General features: G+C 38.5%; 1 protein-coding gene across 1 annotated transcript in view; it reads left to right on the top strand.

Annotated features, from left to right (window-relative positions):
* The window catches only part of SOGA3 (SOGA family member 3), a 37,701-nt gene that overhangs the window by 19,070 nt on the left and 1,954 nt on the right, over nucleotides 1–16,677 (top strand). Inside the window, exons 5-6 of the mRNA XM_056488799.1 lie at nucleotides 8,399–8,470; nucleotides 9,039–11,858. Coding sequence (XP_056344774.1) covers nucleotides 8,399–8,470; nucleotides 9,039–10,373 — 1,407 coding nt within the window. The 3' untranslated portion in view covers nucleotides 10,374–11,858. The remainder of the gene's footprint in view (nucleotides 1–8,398; nucleotides 8,471–9,038; nucleotides 11,859–16,677) is intronic.

Genomic DNA, 16,677 nt, shown 5'->3' with positions numbered 1-16,677 from the left:
TTTTGGGTTTTTTCACTCACTTCAGTGTTCATAGTATCAAGAAATGCACCTCCTAGCATTTGAGAAGTTCATATTTTGATAATGTTCCATAGCTAAGAGTTCCAAGTATTGCATTCCTTATTTTGAAATAAAGGGCAATGGATTAACCTCTTAGATGTGCAGGTGTGCTTTCCTGAAGTGTTTGTTTCTGCTTAGATTTTTTGACATATGATTTCCCTGCTTTCTCTCCCCCCATTGCTAGTATTAACAGCTGCATATATCAAGATGTGTAGAATAAAACCTGAAGGTATCAAGTCTGTCTTGCTTTGCCTGATCCTGGTTGCATGGTTGTTTTAATTGACTTTGGCTAGCTTAGCAGTGAATCCTGGTTAGGATAACAGCAAAGCCCTTTGCTTAGGTCACAGATGAGTACTTTCACTTAGAAGGTATTTGCCATGCATCTGTTTCCATCAGTGTTGTCCATAATGAGAGGACTTCACATCCCGGCAAAGCATGACTGATGATGACATCCAACCACTCTGATTATCATCAGTCTTTTAAATTACAGGCTGGTCTAAATTATTTTAAATTTACAGATGCTAGCAGTTTAAATCTTGGATTAAATGATTAATTAGAAGCACCAGTAACAGTCCTCCAGAAAGACTTTTGAACTGGAGTATTGTCTTTCTGATACCAATAGATGCACTATATATAAGAATTTAAATATAAATTAAACAAAGGCTTATTTTTCTTGTGATGTGCTTCTAGGAGTATTGTTGCTCAGTTCCCAAATTCTGGTCAAGTTTCATGTGTTCTAAAATTATGGGGACAGAACTATCTTATACAATAAACCAGTCTGGTCTTCTAAATAACAGAAGTAATAAAATACCCCAACTATTTTATTCAAACTGGTGCCAGCTTTTCAGAAAAGGGTGCTGGTCTCTGTTAAAAATTGACAGCTGATAAAAGTCTACCATAGCTGTTCTAAAACGGTCCCAGGAACAAGTAAAAATTTGCACCTCCCTTCTCATCTGATTTTGTTGTTAGTTAGTTACCAGGCAGGAAACACACTTCCTTTCTGCCTTGGTAAATTCAAGAGTCTGCCATCAATGTGTTGGCATATGCTTTTTTCTTTGTGTAAAATCTTCATGCTTAGGATGGATATAATTTAGCCATGTAAAAGTTAAGCATTTAACCTAGGTTAGGAATTTGACCTCCTTCAAAGGGGAAAGGCAGGCACTACTTGGAAGTGGATCTTTCCACTTGTCTGAGGCTGGTTTGATTCTGTGGAGTGGCACATCATTTCTAGCTACTGCACAGCAAACCTCAGTTCTGATTTCTACATCCCTTATTAATAAACCTTTTGGTCAGAAAATTACACCTCGACATAACTTCAGCTGATTATTGTCTATGACCCTGCAGGTTTTTTTCAGAGATGTGGCTTTTCAAGAGATCTTCTCTATTTTCTAGGGGGTTCTCCTGTTGTCTTAGCACAGCTTTTACTCCTTGTTCTTACACCTGTAACTTCATATTTTGTCATATTAAAACCTATATTATTTGATTGCACAAGGGTTTGCATCAGTGACCTTCCTTTTCAATATTTAGTGTTTCTCCAACTTTACCCTGTAGTCTTTATCCAATGTTATTTTATGGGTCTTCTTTCCAGTTAGTAAGGAAAAATGCTAATTAGAGTAGGACCTAGAATTGATTCTTGCATAACCCCATTAGAGCTGCTGTGGTATTAATTTGCAGGTGATTTGCTGGTTCAGTGACATTTATGATAAGTGCTGAAGAGTCAAATATTTGTTCATGATAGCTAATTAAAAATACATTGCAGTGATCAAATATTTATAATGAGTGGAAGACTGTCAAGCTTCTTTTCAAAATGAGATTTTCACATCTCTAGCAAAGGGAACATTTAAATAATAGTTTTAGGTCAACCTCTATGTTAAGGTTTTAAGTCAGCCTAAAAGTCACAGCCCCTTCCCTTGCTGGGAATAAGCATTTCCCATAAGAATCTGAGCCAGTTTCAGTGAGAGGGAAGAATCATTATTTAGGAGGACAGGACATGGGGATCAAGTGACTTGTCTTATGAGCTTCTTGAAGTTAGTGAAGCAGCTGGATGCTCTGCTGTAGCCAGGGCTGCAGTATCCTCCCTCCCCTCATCTCCATCTTTGCATTGTTAAAATACCAGGAAAAGTATTGGATGCAGGCTTAGGATATGTCAGATCAGACTAGTACCAAAGTGGGAAAAGTAAGTGTAGGTTTGTTCAAAGTGATAAAACACCTTCCTTCCATTTCAGCTCTTAGTCTCCATGGTTTATTTTCCTAGAGCACCTTCTTTACATGAGCTGCTCATCAAAATGTATTTAATTTGTGGCTGGATCACACTGGCATAACTTCAGAGCACTGCATAGTCCGATGCTTTGTTTTCAATGACCAAACTTTCCAAACACTTTTGAAACTTCCCCATATGTTGTATTACAGAAAATATTTTTCAGCCAATTTACAAAGAGTTAGCTTTACACAAGAGCTTCCCCAAGTAAACACAGACAAAAGAAGAGAGCAAGAGTAACAGAAGACTCCTCCTTATAGTCAGAGGACAGAGCAGTGATTGCTGAGAAGCAATAGCTGGATTTCTTTCCCCTGTTAACAGAAGATCTTCTGGTCACTGCTCAGGCTTCAAGACCAAATGCTGGTTTCAGAATTTTTCCTATCGGAATTCATCTTCAATTTTTACATCCTTTCAAATGAACTTTAAAATCTGATTTTTTGGTGAGATGTTCCTATAACTGGAAGTTGTCAGAAGTGCAGTCTCAGAGGGCAGGCTTCAAAGCTCCTTTCTCTGCTGTGTGCCTACAGATGCACATGGATGTGTCTGTGTTTGATGCTGTCCTACCCTGTGAATCCAGGTGAGGGACTGTAAGTGTTGTTTGTGCTTTTAATGCAACTCTTGAGTATCAAATGGGCATGAACACCAATGGATATGTGTGATGAGCCCACAACTTTACAGAACTGGCTTCTCTATACATTTCCAGTGAGCAGTGTTGAGGTGCACACTATGTGCAGAATCATTCTTATTTTCCTTCTCACTACTTTCCATTTTCATTTTCATTCAACAAATCCTTTTTGTTAGGATATTGTAACTACACTTTGGTTAATATATATGCATTTGTATAACCAAAGCAATGAACCTCCTCTGGTTGCTGGCACTTTCCCATTCTCATGAAAATCTATTTGGAATCTCTTCTGAGATATCCTTCTAAGAAGACTGAAAAACTCCACGTGGCACTAGGTGTGAGAAAAAACACATTTGGTGAAATCTCATGCATTTAATTCATAATTGCCATATACATATCTGTGCCTGTGATTATTGCTATTGTTATGTGGTGGTGGTTTTAACTATGTTGACATGCTGTCTGTCATGCTGTCAGTCCCAGAGAAAGGCAGGAGCCATGCATTGTACTAGGCATTGTGCAAACCCAGACAAAAAGACTGAATCTCTTCTCTCAGATGGCATAGCTGGCAAATAAACACCAACTAAGGAAGCCCTAGGAAAAGTTTAACTAGCATCAGTATGCAATACAATAACTTATTCCTGCACCTCAAAATATTCATGACAGTCTGGGACCTTCTTTTGCATTTCAGGATTAGGGAGCCAAGTGTAAGATGATTGTGATTTCTGCATCAAGCAAAGCCTAGCTGGATAGCATTGGGGAAGTAACCATGTCTAGCTCTTCCATGTTTTGAAAAGTTCAAATGGCAGAAGACCTCTTCCTCCTCAGAGAAATTGCTTTCACTGTTTTATGATATCCTGGTGGATGAAGGAGTGTGTAATCACAGAAAGCAAAGTATCAGTGTGGACAGCTATTTGACCAGGATGTAGTGAGAGCTTTCAAAAGGAGGCTTTCATCTTCTGCCATTTTTTTTGAATGAGGAAAAGAAGGAAGCAAATGTAATGGAAACAAAAATATGCTGCTTCAGTTATGCACTGCAAAGAATGCTTTTCCTAGCTATACCACAAGAGTTACTATTATATGCTCTAACAATGTGATTTTAGTTCAAACTGCAAAAGGTTCCTTTATATAAAGTGAAAATATCACATATATTTTTCCCTTCTTTTGTATTTTTTCTTATTTAATTGATAAATGAATAATGGTAAAGGAGCTGAAAGTGATAACTGAAATAACTCCTAAATAAATGCAAATGGAATAATAGAAATATTGGAGATCCGCTCCTCTTTTCTCTTCTACAATATCAAGTCATTCAACTACATGAGAACTATTTTTCTCTCTGTAGTGAAGTAGCAAAGATTGTTTTCATTTTGTATTGCTCCTCAGCAGTGTTCTGAAATATATATAGTTTAAATATGAAGAGAGTATTGGTACAGTCAATAGGGATATGCTTGGTGATTTCTTTGTGGACAGGTGGGCTGTGCTTTGTGCATTTCAGTTATCCTTTGCTTTTTCATTTATGACTTAATTTTGCAAGCAATAATATAGAAACACTCAAGACTTCTGCTCTTGAATGGTGGTGGAAGGAGTAAAGTGTTGTACTATTCTATGTACTTGTGCAAATGACAGATAAAGTCAGGGTCAACTAAGAATTGCAGAATAAGAAAATCTTAAAAACAAAGGGGTTTTTGTTGTTTTTGGTTTTGTTTTTTTGTTGCAGAATATAAACTTTCAATTTGCCAGCATGGATGGTGTCAATTTAGTTTTTATGACATTAGAACCAGTGGCAGAAAACTAAACAATCTGTCTTGTGTCTGATTTGATCCAGCTCCATGAATTACACAGCCATATTGATTAAAGGGAAAATGCAGAGAGAGGCTTAGGGCAAAGTTACATTTCCCTAGTCATAGTCACTCTGTGCCACACAGAGGCAAGTTTGTGCAGCCCAAAAATTGTTCAATATTCATTGACTTTTCAAGACTGTAAAGATGGTGTTAGGTTTACTCTGATTTTGAAAGCTCTGCAGATGTGTCACAGCAGTTGGGAGTCAGCTAACCATAGCCAAGTGCAGCACAGTTCTGTGCAGATGAGAAGGTTTGTGGTAGCTGTGGAGATTCAAGGAGCTGTACACCCTTTGCCCTGTTCTGTGAGGACTGATATCATGGTAGGTTTTGCTTAAGGATTCTTTATTAATTCTGAGATATTTATTTTATGTTAGAACCAGGTAGGAAGAATTTGAGCTCATATTATAGCTTTACTCCTCTGTGGAGTGTGATGCAATTATCTCTGCATTGTGTTATTCTCAGAGTAGATTTCAGATCTCTTTCCACCAGAGAAGCACTGAGCATGACAGGTGATGTTAGGACTGCACATTTGGCTTGCAATTTGGGGCTGGCAAGAGAAGGATTATGCCATCTTGAGAAGTGCTTAGCATCTTCAGCAAGACATTGGACAAACTCCAGTGAAGGTCACTGGAGAATTGATGCTGCTGAGCACTGCAACAGAATTCCCCATTGCGTGTGATCTGGTTTGCATCAAATACAAACATTATCTGCAGCCTTATCTAGGCTATAGACACTTGTGAATAGGATTATTTTAGTTATATGGGAAAAAAAATTATTTGAGCCCACAACTGTCCTCCACAATAAATTCTCAAAACCAACTCTAGTATATGAAGAGCAGATTTTTTGCTACAGTTGAGAGAGCAGCAGAGATGGCTTTTAGTGAGAAGCAATGTGCAGACAATTTTAGTAACGTCCCGTCTCAGTTTAGTATGAAGATTTGAGTGCAGGAGTATGAGTTTTTTTTATTCTGCTATATGTTAGTTTGAACATTTTTTTTCCTTTTTTTATTTTGCTGTGATGAATTTCACTGCTTCTTTCATTAGCAGCAATAATTAATTTTTCATGTTGAAAATTGAACTGGAAGACTGCAGTAGTACAAGGCTTGAGAGAATTGATAGAAAGAGTAGCCACTGTAAATTGTGATATGTACATCTGGAAAAAACTCTGAAAAATTTAGAATTTATAGGAAAAATTTAATATTTATTTATATATTTCTTGATATGTGGCATTCTTTTTTTACTGTGGTACTGTCTCAGTGCCCTGACATGACTTTGGGGGACACTATGAGGATATTATCTGTCAGCTGAGATGTGTGAGTTCTTAACCTCTGGTGATCAGAAATTGTGTCATGGTGTTTTTCATATGAAAAGACCTCATAGCAATTCCAGCTCAGTCTAATCTTCTTACCCACATCATCCTGCTAATTGAATTGTGCATGTTCTTCTGCTTTCTGCTATAAAATTATTGCTAAATGCTGGGATTTTGTTGGTGAACAATACAAGCTCTGGAGAGTTGGTTGTAATTCAAGTAGAGCAGAATAGAAAGTAGTGCATAATCATTACATAGCCACAACTACTATTGTAATTAGAATGATGTTATCCTGACTAACTAAAAGGAGCACCAAAAAAAATATAGCAAGAAAGGAGAAAAACAGGGGGTTTTGTTTCACATCAAGCATAGAAAAGTACTTTTTCTTACATCTCTTCTGAAAAGTCATAGGGTACAAAAGAAGTTTCAGCCCAGCATTCCAGAACTTCATTATTTCTGGAGAGATGCTGAGCTCAACAGGGTGAGCAAAAGGTATTTAGGTAATAAAGCAGAAATATAGTTTAACTATAGCTTATTTATTTATTTGATTGTTTGTTTGTTTGTTTGTTATAATTATCAGTGAATATTGTCATTATCAGTGGGTGGTATTGGCATGATTATGGGACAAGGAAAAGTTTGCAGTGAAAACTGATTTGAAAAGGTTTTTTTCAAAGCGTTAATATATAGTGGTATAATTAATGGTAATACAGAGGAGGAACCTACTCATTTGAAAGTTTAGGGCTTTATAAACTTACCAGTTCTAAAAGAAAGCAACAAGACAACCCTTTCAAAAATCCATGTACCATTTCTACAACAGGATAACTTGTAGGTGACTCTGTAAAAGAACCATTTTGTTTGTAGACTGGATCCCAAAGTTGCTGGGTTTATACTTAAAGAGAAAAATTAGTTAATTGAACTATTTTCATGTCTTTTCTGGATTCCATTAGATGCATGTGTTTTACAGCTATCCAGCTATGATCTTTGATTTTTTTTTTATTGTTTGGTCTACTGAGAACATTCAATGTTTCTGCAAGAGAAATAAAAATTTGATTTACGTGTGAGTATTTTTATGTCATTAACTTTTTCTTTGGAATGAGCAGTCCATGAGTGTAGGAAATTTTAACAGAGTTGATCTGCAGAAAAACTAGGATGGTTAGTACCAGCAGGCAAATGGTGCACAGGATTGTTATGTGCAGCATACCCACCCACTGCACTCTGTCTCTTGAGGATTATGAACACATTTTAATTCCCAGTGTGTGGATGGCTTTTAGACAGAGCTAGATTCTCTCCCAGCTGGTGGAGGGAAGTGCATGTTTCTCAAAGGATCTTTCTACCAGAGCACAGTCTCAGAGGGAGATGGTGTTGGTTGTATCACTGTCCTGCCTTGGTACTTACAGTTTACCTGGGGAACACAAAAACTGGGAACAACTGTAAATGGGGTGTTATGTATTAAAATATTCTCTCATTTGCTTGCCTCTCTCCTGCTGTTTTCTTGCTGATCAGTTTGAATGTTGCCAGTGGGGTGGTGGCACTTGTTTTCTACTGCTGCTGCTTTTCCATAACCAAGTTTCTGCTGTCAGCAGCTACAAGATTTTTGCTGGATACAGTAGCTGGCTTCCTAGTGCATCCAGCTCTGAAAACAGGAGTTTCTTTTCTACTCTCTTGGGCTACATAGCAGATGAGAGAACACCAAAGAATCTCACTCATATAGTGGTGCAGACAGACCTGTGCTTTTGTGTTCTGTGTGTTTCTGTTCTTGAGTTGGTACGATTTGTTTTTCTTTGGAACTCTGTAGTCCAAGCAGTTTTAAATGGCATTTACTTGACTATGATCTGAAAACACAATCCTAGTGACCAGAGCTATGTGTGAATTTGTTTTGTGTAGCTGTCCTACCACAAAGTCTAAGACTAATCCTTTTTTAAAGTGCTTTGGCCCCCACCAGGGTTAATAGTGAATGGGCAAGCTGGTTTTCACTGCTTGTCTCAGCTTTCCCATCTGCAAGTAGCTAGGGATCCTGTTTTCTTACCACTCTTGTCCAGTGTTAAACATTCATAATGCACTAGTATTAAAATGTGTTGAATAAAAAAGGTAACAGACTGATTAAACTGAAACCTCATTTGTGTGCCATTGCTGTTTCATTTTTGGGCAATGACATCTTTCCTCTGTATTTGGTATCTCAAAAATGACAATAAATTAATTCCTTTATAATTGCATTTGATTTGCTATATTTTAAAACTAATGATATACAAATTATATACATTTTAAGTATACCTTTAGAAAAATTCAGTGCATGTCTTTTTGTTGTAATTGCAGCAATCACTGAAAAGGAGAGGAAGCAAAGACCTACCAAAATCAGAAAAAAAGTCACAGCAGACACCAACAGAGGTATGTTGCAGTAACTGTAACCTCGATTCTTATGTGGAGACTTCAGGGAACCAGGGGAATGGTTTTGTTTTGCCCTTTGTTTTCCTGTATACTGTGAAATGGAAGAGCTCTTACCCCAGATCTGCAGTCAGACACCACTAATCTCAAGGACCACCTAAACAAATTTGCAGCAGAACCTACCAGCTTTCACCTACTCTGTATTTTAGGCAAAGTAAATGGCAGCAGCAGTGAAACAAGATTTATGGGCTCTGTTTTTGCTGACTTCAGGATTTTTGAACACTGTAAAATCTGATAATGTTGCAAGCACTGAAAATTCAAGATTTTTTACAAGCCTCCCTTTTTCCACTCCCCAAGGTACTTCTGGGGACTGTGCAAATTTTAGTCACAAGTAAAATAGTATTTTCCCCTCTTTTTAATGTATTGATCAGTGAAAAAAATATTGCAGGAAAATATCTTAGTATTTAAAGCTGTTGTACCTGTGATTGTTAATCTTGAAAGTTAAGGCAATCTGTTGGTGGTCTCCTGCTTGACTTCAAGTTTCTTCAAATGCTGCTTTTTTTTTTCTAAGGATGACAATGAAGACCTGAAATGCCAGTTGCAGTTTGTCAAAGAAGAAGCGGCCTTGATGAGGAAGAAAATGGCTAAAATTGATAAAGAGAAAGACAGATTTGAACATGAGCTGCAAAAATACAGATCATTTTATGGGGATTTGGACAGTCCCTTGCCAAAAGGTGAAGCAGGTGGGCCACCTACCACAAGAGAAGCTGAACTCAAGCTTCGACTGAGGCTTGTGGAGGAGGAAGCTAACATTCTAGGGAGGAAAATAGTGGAACTAGAAGTAGAAAACAGAGGACTGAAAGCAGAGCTTGATGATTTAAGAGGAGATGATTTCTCAGGGACCACTAACCCACTCCTGGGAGAGCAGAATGAATCCCTGTCAGAGTTACGACAGCATTTGCAGCTAGTAGAAGATGAAACAGAATTGCTGAGGAGAAATGTAGCTGACTTAGAAGAACAAAACAAACGCATAACGGCTGAGCTGAACAAATACAAGTACAAGTCTGGGGCCCATGAGAGCTCTAGGCACCATGATAATGCCAAGACAGAAGCGTTGCAGGAGGAGCTGAAAGCCGCGCGAATGCAGATCAATGAGCTGAGTGGCAAAGTCATGCAGCTCCAGTACGAGAACAGAGTGCTAATGTCCAACATGCAGCGCTACGACCTGGCCTCGCACCTCGGCATCCGTGGCAGCCCTAGGGACAGCGACGCGGAAAGCGACGCGGGAAAGAAGGAGAGCGACGACGATTCCCGCCCCCCGCACCGCAAGAGGGAGGGTCCCATCGGGGGGGAAAGCGACTCCGAAGAGGTGAGAAACATCCGGTGCCTGACGCCCACGAGGTCTTTTTATCCCACGGCGTCGGGGTGGCAGAAAAGCTTCACTGACAGGCAGCAGATGAAGGACATTCGCTCCGAAGCGGAGCGGCTGGGCAAGACGATAGACCGCTTGATCTCCGACACGAGCACCATCATCACGGAGGCAAGGATTTATGTGGCTAATGGGGACCTGTTTGGGCTGATGGACGAGGAGGACGATGGCAGCAGGATACGTGAGCACGAGCTCCTGTACCGGATCAATGCGCAGATGAAGGCCTTCAGGAAGGAGCTCCAGGCTTTCATCGACAGGCTCGAGGTTCCAAAGTCCTCGGACGATCGAAGTGCCGATGAACCTTTGTCAGTGAGTCAGGTAGACTTTTACTTATTACGGCCTACAGGTAAAAAGGCTCTGCCAAGCAAATTAAACCTCAAATTGGATTTATGGCACAAAAAGAAAATTCTTTATTCTAAACAGTGGACAAAAGTCGCTGTTTCTTATATTTCTAAAAATGCTCATTTGGCCATATGAAAACATATTCTGCCAATTGGGTTGTTTGTGAACGTGGAATAAATCTGGTCTCCTGGAAATTAAAATTATGCTCTAGGAGGGAGAACATTTTACTCCTTTCTGGCTTTGCAATTGCATTTGACAGAGTTGGGCCTTCATTGCCACTAAAGGCAGTGCAAACAGTATTTTTGGTACATATGAACATGATTCATAAACGGACATGATTGTTTTCTTAGTGGAGGGGTTCCTCTTAAATGAATGAAAAGAAAATTTTATTAATTTTTAACAGGAAGAAATGCTGAATTTCAAAAATTGTAGAGAACATGGCAAACCACAGATTAAAAGAAACCATGCAAATCTACTTTATGGAGTCATAGAGCCACACAGTAATGTGAATATTGTAATTGCTGTAATAGATTGCATCTTGTTGAAGGCCTGTTAATCACTGCTTGCATGCAGCAGTAACAAGCATCTTTGTTGTGGTTTGTTTTTGTCCAGAATTGTTTCAGAGAGGTTTTGGGGAGCAAGCTCCTTGCTGACTCAAGATCTTTTGCCATGAAAAATGAAAATTACCTACCCTTATCTTATCATGCAATCTTATAGTTGGCATATCTTGTTATTGCTAATGAAGTTATCCAATGTTTTGTAAGTCTCTTGCTGTGTTAATTTACTTTGTGCTGTCTTGCTAGTTTACAGTCGAAGTAGTTGCCAGGTGAAGCTGAAAGCTATTCTTATTCCTATGCTGACTAATTAGTCTTTTGTTTCCTTGTATCAGAAAGTCACAGACGCAGTGAGTTTAAAGCTAATCAATTACTATACACATATTGCATGAAATCAAACAATGATGGCATTTAGCATGCTCACTTTCTGATCTAGCAGTAGTTCTGAGCTTGTAGAGCTCCCATTAGCTGAAAGGCAGAGTACTGCATGGACTTACACAAATTTAAAACCAACTAATTAGTATTTTCTCTAAACAAATAACTACAATTGAACATTTAACAATTAGACATTTCAGGCCTTGACCATGCAGAACTCCTACTGAAGTAAATGGGAGATGGGCACTTGGTCCCTCCACAAGCATAGTCTGATTCACTATTTATTTTGTTGAGACTTGGGACTTGCTATTCCATTAATTGACTGTTCTCTTTGTCTTTGTATTTACTTTCCCAGATGTTCCAGCCTATCATTTTACTTATTCTCATCCTTGTATTATTTTCATCCCTTTCATACACAACAATATTTAAACTTGTCTTCCTTTTTACACTGTTTTTTGTACTGTAAGTCATTCATCATTTACTGTTCATTGTAGTGTTATTTTCAGTTTGTTTATTTTGTCCACCCTCCAAGATAAGAAGTGCAAGAGACATAGTTTCTGTAATAACCACTGCTGTAAAAACACTGAAGACTACTTGTTTGCCAAAACCAAAGCCAAACCAAAAAACCTGCAAAAAACATACCAAAAAGTCACCCAGTTGAATAGGAAACCTGCTCACCACAGTACTCCAGGTAAGCAAACAGAAAATGAAATTTTTCACTTTGTATGGTTTTATAATTTTTGAATAAAAATTTCCTGAGGGCTGGAACCAATTTAATATTCATTAATTTGCACCAAATCAGAAACAAAACAGAAATATGCAGAGTGGGTGTGAGGAATCTGTTACTTTCCTCTTCCCACTCCTAGAAAAAGAGTTTGTATTCTAGCCACCTATGACTAGCAAAGCCACATTTTGTGTGTATTCTGCAGTTTCATGTCAGAGCTTGTACGTATGTTTTGCATAATTGTGATGATAATGTTTTTCAGCACTGTATTATGTGGATTGGGCCCCACAGAGGGGACAAAATCAAAAAGGTTTGTATACAGAGCACTGTATCTGGAACTGTGGCCAGGAGCTGGAGCCTCTGAGAATGAGATGCATGAGGAGAAGGTATCAGAGTAGCTGAGGAGTCTTCTGAGAGATCTAGGCTGGCTGCATTCTCTCTGTGCTCTAGAAGAATGGCCATGCTACAGTCTGGCTTGAACTGATGGGAGTAGTGTAAGTCACATTTCCCAGTCTGTGGCCACCATGGCTCTACATTCTCTCCCCAGATTTCAGCAGGAGTTTTGAATGGACATGGTAACTCTTGGTTTGCAGAGTGACCCTTGTGTAACCGTGCCATTGGCAGCCAGTGACCATAGTGAGGGAAGCTTGTGTACAGCAATAGTCACTGAATATTCCTGTCTTGGCTGGGAGAGGCTGAACTAAGAGTGCAGGTGACTCATTTCTTTCTTTCACACTTACATAGGCAGTTCCTACAAGTATTAGATCTCCCACTATGAAAACATCATCCAAAATGCCCGATGGAGCTCATTTTCTGTTTTATTCAACCTGTGCTGAAACCACTGAGTCCCACAAATATGAATTCTCCAAAGGTCATCAAGTATGTGCATTAATGACATGTATTTTTCTGCAGTTTCCATGTTGAATAATGTAGTAGTAAAGAATGGTAATAAATAAAGCAGCTGTTTTTCTAGCTAGTGGTAAGAATTCCCTTTGATTTATCATGTTAGCTCTCTGTTCACTTAATTCATTCCCCAGTAAGAACAGTCCATCTCCATGCCTAGGTTGTGCTCTGCTACCTGAAATAGTTGAGACACCATTTTGAGGGAAAATCCTCAGAGAGCGACAAGAGATGGGGCAATAATTTTTTTTTTTATTAGAAAGAAAAAAAAATAGTAAAAATATTCATTATTAAAAAAATACTGTATTTTTCTCTTTGTCTAGCTTTCCCTCAACATAATCTGCAGGTGTAGTAGCCTTGATCAGCTATATCACTGAACTCCTTGATTTAATCCAAATACTTATTCCTACCAGGGGCTGTTGTCATCATTATCCTTTTTATAGTTAGTGAGATGTCTAAAGGAAATTATAATCAATATATGTGTGATTATTAGATAGCTTTGACTGGTTTCCCAGTTAAGGATAAAGTCAGACCAAAGTAATTCTGAGGAGTTTCTAAGATGCTCTAGTTTATGCAGTTAATCTAAAATACGGTTCCACATATTAAAAACTATTATGGCAAGGTACAATCAAGCCATAATTCACAATGAATTTCTGTAAGTGGAAAAGGCCTTCCATTTTTTAGCAGCATCTGGAAATACTAGGACTTTTTGCTCATGGATTTCTAATTTGGACATTAAAAATACTATCATTTGAGGCTTAAACTTGTTATACCAAATCTTAGCACAAGACTGAATTTTTCAGTTTCTTCCTGCTTTAGTATCTCTGGTGGAGGAAAAACCAATCATTTGTGTTTTCTTAAATGTTACTGGCACAATTTCCATAAGGGAGAAAAAATCATACTTAATGTAAGATCTGAAGTCCTGGGATTCCATTTTTAACTCACACTTGCTTATAACTTTCTTGGTATTGTATGTAATAAAAATAAGTAGAGAAGGTTTGATTTACAGAGAGTGTATCAGTAACAGTGATACCCTAAAGAAGTAATACACTGAATTCATATATTCATATATTCATCCAATACATCTTGGAAAGTAATTGGGAAAGATTTGTTTATTTCTCAGAAAATAGAAAAGGTAAGAATGAATTACTGAAATGAGGGGTGGAGATAATCTCTGTACAGCACTGGCAGTTAAAACCCTATTGATTTCTCACAATGTTTTCTGCTTGCATAAAAGCTGGAGCTTTCCATCCGGCATCAACAAAGCAAAATCAAAGCTGAGACCTTTTGGGACATTTAGGGAACTATTGCACAGGCAGCAATCTGAAATTAGGCATACCAAAGAATACAAAATTTTTTAGAAGCTCCCCACAGTCTTTGATTCTATCATGAGCAAGGAGAATGGTGAGGAGCCTCACAGTGAAATCTCAGTGAGAAATGAGATGTGTTTTTCTTGTCCTTTTGCATTCAGGTTGCAGGGAGTGATCTGAGCTGCTTATCTGTTTCACACCAGATATTGCACAACTTTAAAAGATGCTGAGAAAGCTAATAGAATGAGTATGGACATTTATCCATAGCCAGAAGATAAGATCTAGCCAAGGAAATAAGTGTTCTATGATTTGCTAAATTGAAATAACTTGGTATTACGAAATGCAGTAATTATACTTGCCAAGAAAGGAAGCAGATTCTCCCCGCTCAGTAACTGGCCTGGTGGGCAAAGACCATCTCACAGGTGAGTGAGCAAATGCAGCTGAATACATCAGCATCCTCTAGCAGGATTGCAGTGGAGTCAGGCAGGGCAGAGACAGACAGAACACTGCTGATTTACTGACTCTGCCTCCTGCACAGCTCAGAGTTATGAAGAGAAATAGTAAGAAGAACATGGATTTTGTTTGCATGTGGCAAGGAGCTGGATGTGCCAGGTTACATATCAGCTGAAATCTCATTTAGCAGATTCACAGTTCCCATTTTGGAATATTCTGGTGAAATATTAATGTTCCAGGGGAAAAAAAGTCATTGAATTTCAACCATGAGATTGCCTTAATTTAGCACTTCCCTGAAATATTAAATTTCTGTTTCCTATGTTCCCAGGGGATTTATTCTGTGTTCTTTCAAGAGGAAAAGATCTTGCTTCTGTAGATCTAATTATGATATTTTTGCACTTGTGGAAATTGGCACTATCTCCAATGAATTTTTATGTAATTTAGGGAATAGGTACATTTTCTCCTTTAATGCTACCAGAAAAATTCAATTAAATATGTTTCCTGTTTAGAGCTGGCCCTGAATGCCCTGACAAAATCCCTTTACAGATATTCTCTTTTACTGCTACTAAAAAATTCCCATTATGTTAGAATGACCATTTTCTCCAGGCTCAGAGATATTTCTTTCAACCAAAAATATCCATGCCTGAAGCTCCAGTTGAGAGATAGACTAAGTGTCTGCTGACACATGTCACCAGTGCTTCATAATCAAAACTAGAAGAGAGCAGGTGCTATAGTGCAGAAATATGCCTGGCAGTAGGAAAATAGAAAATTGCCAGAAACATGGCTGTCTAGATATGAGTTATAAATAGAGATGAACTGCACATGAACTTCAGGAGTTGTTTACGAAAACAAGTAGAGCTTGAGGGTATTACATGCCCTTCTCCTTAATCAGCCCAGAATCTGATAGGTGAGTAGGAGACTTCCAAAGGCATCAGTATCAGGGACGTAGTTCCCATTGGCTTACATTTCTGTCTCTGGTTTAATGCCAGGGGAAGTGATATTCAAATCCAGCTTTTGCCATTACACATGCAGTGCCTATGGGGAAAATTACGGTGGCTCTATTTAAAGTAAACATCTAAAGTATCTGCCACCGATTTCCAATGTAACCTTGGAGCAGAGACATGACATAACACTTAGTTGGCTCTGTTTCTCCACTGAGTTGTATCCAATTGCAGAAGCACACAACAGTAAGAGGAGACAGAGTTTGTATTCCCTCTGCCCATTTCCCATTGTATATATCCACTCCCAAGGTGTATATACCAGGATTATCAAGGTGTACATCACTCAGGAATCTAATGGGGAGGTTTGCAGTGGCAGCAGTGCTCTTCTTCCTTCTCGTCACTAGCTTTTGTGGCCATAGCAGAATGGATGTGCCATAACCAAATGTGCTGCTGGTGCAGCACAACCAAAGATGCCCTGAAGTGGTTTTCAGCACATTTTATTGGCCACTGCCCTTAGTGTGTGATCAGATTATAGCCCATGCTGAAACTCATGCTGCTTTGTCTCCAGTCTTGCACGTTGAAGACAAATTTAGCAGAGATCTTGTTTAAAATGTCCCTGCATCTTTATTTTGTTGAGGTGCTGAGTTTTGACCCAAGCAGTGCTGGTACCAGATATGGACAAAATAAACTTTTCCTGTGGAAGCAATATGTTGGATGTAAAAAGCCTACAGTGATCTTCCTGCTTATTTTATGTGTGCTAGATACCAAGAAGCCACATTTGCTGCTTTGTATGCTGATGCTGGAGGAGGGACAGTAGGGCCAGCCTCTTTTGAATAATTTCTTATCCTCAAAAGCAGAATTCTCTACTGCTACATTTAAGGGTATATAGAAAAATGATCCCATGTTTTTACAATTCACTTTATGTTTTCTTTGTCTCACCTTTTCCATATTAGGATGAATTTAACATGTCCCTTTGACCTATGAGATGGGTCTAGTGCTAGTCTCCTAATGAGCCCCTGAGTCTCATACATTTCTTAATTCCTCACACAGACAGAAATGTAGGCTTTTGCTTGACTGAGAATGCAAGCCTGGGATTAGGCCATTGTTTTATTTATTTTTACTGTTTTTATTTCAAAGATTCCACGTAGCAAGACAAGAGGCATGGAGTTAGCAATATTAAAG

This window comes from Oenanthe melanoleuca, chromosome 3 (assembly GCF_029582105.1).
Source record: "Oenanthe melanoleuca isolate GR-GAL-2019-014 chromosome 3, OMel1.0, whole genome shotgun sequence".
Taxonomy (NCBI): domain Eukaryota; kingdom Metazoa; phylum Chordata; class Aves; order Passeriformes; family Muscicapidae; genus Oenanthe; species Oenanthe melanoleuca.
Note: the sequence above shows the minus strand (reverse complement) of the source record. Positions and strands in the feature narration are given on the sequence as shown.